Source organism: Symphalangus syndactylus, chromosome 6, assembly GCF_028878055.3.
Source record: "Symphalangus syndactylus isolate Jambi chromosome 6, NHGRI_mSymSyn1-v2.1_pri, whole genome shotgun sequence".
NCBI lineage: Eukaryota > Metazoa > Chordata > Mammalia > Primates > Hylobatidae > Symphalangus > Symphalangus syndactylus.
The window spans coordinates 54,812,483-54,819,190 of NC_072428.2; the positions used below are offsets into that span (position 1 = coordinate 54,812,483).

General features: G+C 48.1%; 1 protein-coding gene across 2 annotated transcripts in view; it reads left to right on the forward strand.

Moving 5' to 3' along the window:
• The window catches only part of PPME1 (protein phosphatase methylesterase 1), an 88,624-nt gene extending 86,803 nt beyond the window's left edge, over positions 1–1,821 (forward strand). For both annotated transcript variants that reach the window (XM_055282879.2, XM_055282878.2), the window contains exon 14: positions 610–1,821. In XM_055282879.2, the coding sequence (XP_055138854.1) occupies positions 610–628 (19 nt within the window). In that variant the 3' untranslated portion in view covers positions 629–1,821. The remainder of the gene's footprint in view (positions 1–609) is intronic.
• The last annotated feature ends 4,887 nt before the right edge of the window (positions 1,822–6,708 follow it).

Consider the following 6,708-nt stretch of genomic DNA (forward strand, 5'->3'; position numbering starts at 1 on the left):
AGGTGGCATTGACCCACCTCAGCCAGCTCCTAGTCTGTACTGCAGAAAGCCTTTGATCCTGAGAGTGCACAACCCTGATGAGGAGTCATTCCTACCATTGAAAAGTCTCTTCTCTGATTTTGGTGAGGGTTTAGGGAAACTTGTTCCCCATTCTCAGAAAGTTTGCAGAAGAAATATTAAGAAAAGGAAATGGCTTCTGCCCTAGAGAACTCTGAATTCCAGGGCCTGGGAGATGAGAGTGACAGGGCAGGGTAAGCACTAGAGATGATGGCAAGACCCTGGGATAGTGAACCACAGAAGCAACACCCCTATGCTGAGCCATCCCTCTAACAACTGACCATTGATGGATCCCAGGAACCAACAATAAAGACCTAATTTCTCTTACTAAACAGTGTTTGGCTGGGGCCCTTCGACCATTTGGAGCCTTGGGCAAATGAGCAGCACACTGAGAGCAGACCCTGGGTCCAGCTCTGGTCAGGGCTGTGAAATGGGTCAGATTTGCAAGGGCCTTGGTGGTCATTAGGGAGGGCTTCCTGGAGGATACAGATAAGCAAGGGAAAGCTATTGATAGTTACATTTGTTTTTCCTTCTCTTTCTGTTCTTCCACAGTGTGTTTCCTGGCTGTTAGTGACCTGCTGTCCACCCCTCCTGAACATCAAGCTCTGTTGTAAATACGTCGCACCAGAGGCCACTGTGATGCCACTGTCTCCTCTCCATCCCGCCCAGCCATGTGACACTGGCTCCCTGTAGACGGGCACCCCGAGATGTACCAACCTTTTCATGTATTCTGCCAAAAGCATTGTTTTCCAGGGCCCTTGACCAACATCGGCTTCCCCAGTCCAGGGCTCCCCTGCTCCTTTCCCTTCCCTGTACTGGGGTAGCTCCTGCCTGCTCTCCCTGCGTTGCCTAGGGTAAAGCCTCCAGATTTGCCATACTGAGCCCCTCTTCCTAGCATCAGGCGATACACCGGAGTCCAAACGTCTTCCCAGGCTCAGGGACCTCCATTCCTTGAGATTGTCTTGGCATGGGCCAGCCCTTCCTCATGGGATGGACAATGCATGGGGTGGTCTTTATTTTTCTCTTTCAAATAAAACACTAGTCAGGTACCATTTTATCCCAGTCGTACTCTTCCAGGTTTGGAAGACCCAGAGAGGCCAAGATCCCATCCTTAGCCATAGCGAGGGGTGGTGGTGGATAGCATCACAAGAAACCAGCCTGAAAATCAGGTCCAGCCAGTCCAAGCACATGGCCTCCCATCTGGGAGAGCCCACTGTCCCACTCCCACATGTCTGGGCACCTGCCCTGGGCTGAGGCCAGGCTGCTCCAGGGGCCTCCTGAGCCCTCACCTGCCACAGAGCAACCCAGGTTAAATACAGCCCATGCACAAAGCCACAGGCCAAAGCCTATGGAATTGTTTTTAATCATCAAATTTAACCATTTTCATAACTGGTTCCTGGAGGTGTGCAGTGCCCCCTTGCCTCTTCAAACCTACAGCTTCTCTTTGCCATTTGTGGATTTCACGTCACTCCACACAGAAACGTTACAGCCTGGCATCCCCAGTCTTTGCCTTCTTCCAGCTGACTCAACACAGCAATGCGGCCTGTCCCTATTGCCCAGGCACGCCATTTCCAAGGGCAGGAAGGGGCAGTGTCCTGAAGCCCATCTTTTCTGTGACTGTCTTAGGTGATGTGTAGCCTCCTCCACCTTTCCACTCAACAACCTCCCACCCCTGTCCTGCTGCATGGTCCGGAGTCTGGGACCTACTTTGTTTTTTGTTATTTATGACCTTGTTTAAAGAAAATAAATATCTCCCAACCTTTATTGGTCTGGTCTTTCTCTGTGGAATTGTCCTTATTTCTGCTGATATGGGGGCAGGGGATAGCTCATTGGACTTAGTTGTCATGGAACTCCAGAAACCCACTTTCCTATGGCCCTTCAGTATGTTATGCTCTGCCTGTCCCCTGATCCAGAATGCCTGGTGGGATGGTCAGAGCCACCCTTCTCTGCAGCCAGGATGGGATTCCAGTCCCATCTCCTAATTATTGGCTGTGTCAACTTTGGTCCAGAGCAGGGCAATTGGTGCACTGTCCACATGATCTCAGTCACCATAGCTTCACTTATGTGAACCTTCATCTACAACCCAAATCATTTCCTGAGTTATGAACAGTTAGGCCCAGGTTCCTCCTCCTGTCTCTCCCAGATGACCAAAAGCCACTTCATATTAAGTATTTCTAAAGTTGAATCCACCTTCCCCCTGAAACTTGCTCCCCATGAAACTTGCTCTTCCTCCAGTGTTTCCTGGCTCAGTAAGTGATAGGTATCACCATCTCTCCAGTTGTCCAAACCAGATACCCACAGTGAATGACTTCTCTTACACCCACCTCAGGTCTACCACCAAATCCTGTTCATTCTCTTTTCTGTGTCCCCTCTTTTCCATCCCACAGCCAGTGCCCTAGCTTAGACCTCATCATCTCTCACTTCGATCACTTCAGTACCTTTGCTGCCCTCCTCCCCCCTAGGTGGTCCTCCACACTGTTGGAGGCTTCTTCCTAGCAGGCTCTGGGGCCAGAGTGTCTAAATTAGAATCCAAGCCCCACCCCTTACACTATATGGTGTGGCAACAAACTTTCTTTGCTGTAGGTTGCTCATCTGAAAAATGGAGATAAACAGTACCTACCCCACAGGGTCTTGAGGATTATACAAGTTAAACTAGGTTAACTGGCATTCTCACTAACTGGCACATGGCAAGACATTTAATAAGTAGTTCCCGTTATGACACTGTTACATTGTTATAGTTAGGAACTTTATTCAGGGCAGTCTGTGGGCCAGTAGCATCAGTATCTCCTGGAAGCTCGTTAGAGAATTGTGTCCCCATCTCAGACCTATTGAATCAGAACTGATCTGCATTTTAACAAGTGCATCAATGTCTGAAAATTTCTGGTTTAGTTGATGACGAAATATTTCAGGGTAATTCGTGAGCTCCCTAGTAGAGGAGAGAAGTTCCTTATGTGTGGTTTGATTTCTCTCACCGGAACACTTCGCGGGTGCCTTTGCTGGGCTATGTGCCCTCTTGTCCACAAGAGGGCAGTATGATCACCTGTGTGGTTTTCAGGGGCACTCAGGTTCATCAGGTTCACTCAAATTTTGAATGTCATCTAATTCACTTGACACACATCTCATTTAATCTTCACAGCAACTCTGTGAGGTAGGTGCTGTTATGTTCCTTTACAGGTAGGCAGACAGGTCCAAATTCCTACAGCTTGGAAGTGACTGTCAGAATTCAAAACTGGCTTGCTTCCACATCATGCTGCTCCTGCATGCTACAAAGGACCCTGGGCAGAAGTCATTTTGGCCCAGATACTTGACTTAAAAGAGCAGGAGGAGGATGACTGTGGAGATTAACCCTCTTTGCACTTGATGGAGGAGGCTGAGAATGAATTAAATGCTCGTGAGCTTTGTGGGTTGGTTGTGTTTTAGGCACTTTCATCTCCACTCATCCTTTGTATCCTTGTGAAGTACAGTCACTATCCCCAATTTAAAGGCAAGGAAGCAAAAGCTCACTCATTTGAAATGGCTTGCCCACAGCCACGGCCAGAGTGGCAGCATCTTTGTCTTCTGACTCCAAGTCTACTGAGCATTTCATTACACCCCAGAAGAGAAGGGACCATTCATGTGTTCACTTAACATGGCTTTAACGAGCACCTACTATGTATTGGCCATAACAGTGTCCTTGCAGAGCCTACAGATCAGCATGTATGAACTCAGGAAGGGAATAAAGAAGGAGACCCCAGGATCCTTGAATGAAAGATTGCCACAAAGCCAGAAGGAATATGTTTGGGACAAACCAAAGGCCCTCTGTCACATAGATACTAGAGAATGTCCAAGGGAAACTCCTTCCCAAAAACGGAAGGTAGGCACATTTTGGAGGCAGATGTAGATCTGATGGGGGAGAGAATCTTGAGACTGGGAGGACTCAAGACAAAGGCATGAGGGGAATGGGGCATGACTTCGTAGCCCCACGCTCTTAACATACTGTTAGGAGCATGTGCTTATTAAGCAAACCCGAGCACCCAATATGTGCCAGGCATCCAATGGACTTTGTAGACAGAGGTAAATAATGAGGCTCTTAAAATGAACTCACTGTCTAGAGAGACAGTGATAGAAATAGTGACCATGTTGTAAGAAGATTGGGGGTGGGCAGTAACTAAACCTATTTGGAAACAGGCTAGGAATGGTTTCACAAGAGGTAGCATTTTTTTTTTCTTTGTTTTTAGACAGACTCTCCTCTGTCACCTAGGTTGGAGTGCAGCAGCACAGTCTTGGCTCACTGCAACCTCTGCCTCCCAGGTTCAAGTAATTCTCCTTCCTCAGCCCCTCGAGTAGTTGGGGTTTCAGGTGCCTGCCACCACGCCCAGCTAATTTTTGTATTTTTAGTAGAGATGGGGTTTTGCCATGTTGGTCAGGCAAGTCTCAAACTCCTGACCTCAAGTGATCTGCCCGCCTCGGCTTCCCAAAGTGCTGGGATTATAGGCGTGAGCCACCACACCCAGCCAAGAGGGTAGCATTTGAGTTGAGCCTTGAAGTATCACAAAGTGGAGGTGGAGGAGGAAGGGCAAGACATTTCAGGTAGAAGGAACAGCACAGACAAGCACTGGAGACTTGAAAGTCAGCCTAGGAAGAAGACTGTGGCTGGAGTATGGGTCGAGATAGGAGAAGAGCCAGGAGAGGAGGTGGGAGTCAGGGCATAAAGGCCTTAAGTGTCAAGAATAAGGAGTTTCCAGAAGTTATTAAGTAGGGATGTGACAAGGTCAGGTCTTTTTTATAAAGGAAAGTCACTCTGGTAGCCTGTGTAGATGGATTGGTGGGTGCCAGACACGAGGCCAAGAGGTCAGTAAAGAGGCAGTTGTAATCTGGCAAGGAAAAGACACAGGTATACTTAATTAGAACAGTGGCCACTGGGCTGAGAGAACAGGATAGTCTCAATATTTTGGAGGTGGAATGAACAAGAAAGAAACTAGTTAGATTTCAAAAGTGAGGGGCCAAGAACTCTTAAGTTGGATGCAGGAGTCTATCAAGAGAAGTGGGGGTTGGAAGTGAAAGGTCAAGATTTCACCAAGAGAAAAGCAAGAAGGGAGCCTACACTAGCAGTAGAGAAAGCAAAACGCAGTCACACTCCTCCCTGCAGTCACTGTTTTGTTTGCAATCTTGGAGCCAACTCTGCTGCTCCAGCTGGCCACCCCATCAGCAGCCAGAATCAATGCATTCTCAGTCTGGGGCCAGGGCTCAGAAAGTTATGTCAACTCAAGAGGCTGCCTTATTCCTCGAGCTGGCTTCCTTTCCCAGCAGTTTGCTAGAAAACTCCAGCCCATAGCCAGGCAAAACCTTGTAACCCAAGACTAGTGGAGAGGCTGGTCTCTTCCAGGTGCAGGCAATAGGTGACTGAGGGTGAATGGAGTGTCGACGGAGAAAGTTTCTTCCTGATTAATGACAATGATGCCATTCCATAATGACTTATAGAATGACTAACCAAACAAGCTTAGAATAACTGACATGATACAGTCTGTATCATTTATAAAGCACGTTTACAACCTTTGAGACTTCCTAACTCCTCTGGAGTGGGGAGGACAGACAAATCAGCAGTGCCTCCTACAAATGAGGAATTCGAGGGTCTGACAAGGAAAGTGATTTGTCCAGGGTCACACCTTAGCACAATCTGGACTAGAGCTCAGGCCACCTGACTTCCAGACGAGTGCCTTTTTAGTCCCACACCATAGCAGAAGGAGAGGAGGGGTGGGGCAGGGGCATGGAGGACTAGGACCTGATGGTGAGAGGAATGCTCCAAGTTCAGTTCAGCCTCCTACTAGCTGGGTGACCTCTGGCACATCACTTCCTTCAGAACTTCAGGTTCTGCATCCCAAAATGGGGTGATAATCCTTAATTCACTAGGTGTTACGAGGGTTAAATGAGACCTAAATATCCAAGTATAGTAAAAGCTGCTGCTGCAGTAGATAAGGTGAAAAACAGTAAATGCCATGGTGCTAAGAAGATAAGGGGATTCATTCATCCTGACTGGGAATCCCCACAGGGAGGGGAGACCAAGGCACAGCCATTCTACCCCTACTCCTGCTGTGTGGGGCTGCTCGGGCAGAATTAGTGGAAGCTGGTGTGCCCCTGGGGCGTGAGAGCGGCCCATGCTGCACCCTCCTCTGGCCTGGGGACGTCCTTCTCAAAAAACTTTTGGCTGGGCACAGTGGCTCACGCCTCTAATCCCAGCACTTTGGGAGGCCAAGGTGGGCAGATCGTGAGGCTTGGCTAACATGGCGAAACCCCATCTCTACTAAAAATACAAAAATTAGCCAGATGTGGTGGTGGGCGCCTGTAATCCCAGCTACTCAGGAGGCTGAGGCAGGAGAATTGCTTGAACCCAGGAGGCAAAGGTTGCAGTGAGCCGAGATCATGCCACTGCACTCCAGCATGGGTGACAAGAGCAAGATTCCATCTCAAAAACAAACAAACAAACAAAACAAAAAAAACTTTTAACCAGGATTTTTTTTTTAAATAGTAAACTCTACCTAACACAGTATTTCTCATTTTAACTATGTGGAAATGAACAGTTCAGTGGCATTAATTACATTCAGAAGGCTGTGGACCACACCACTATCTATACCCCAACTTTTTCATCATCCCCAGCAAGAACTCTGTACCCAT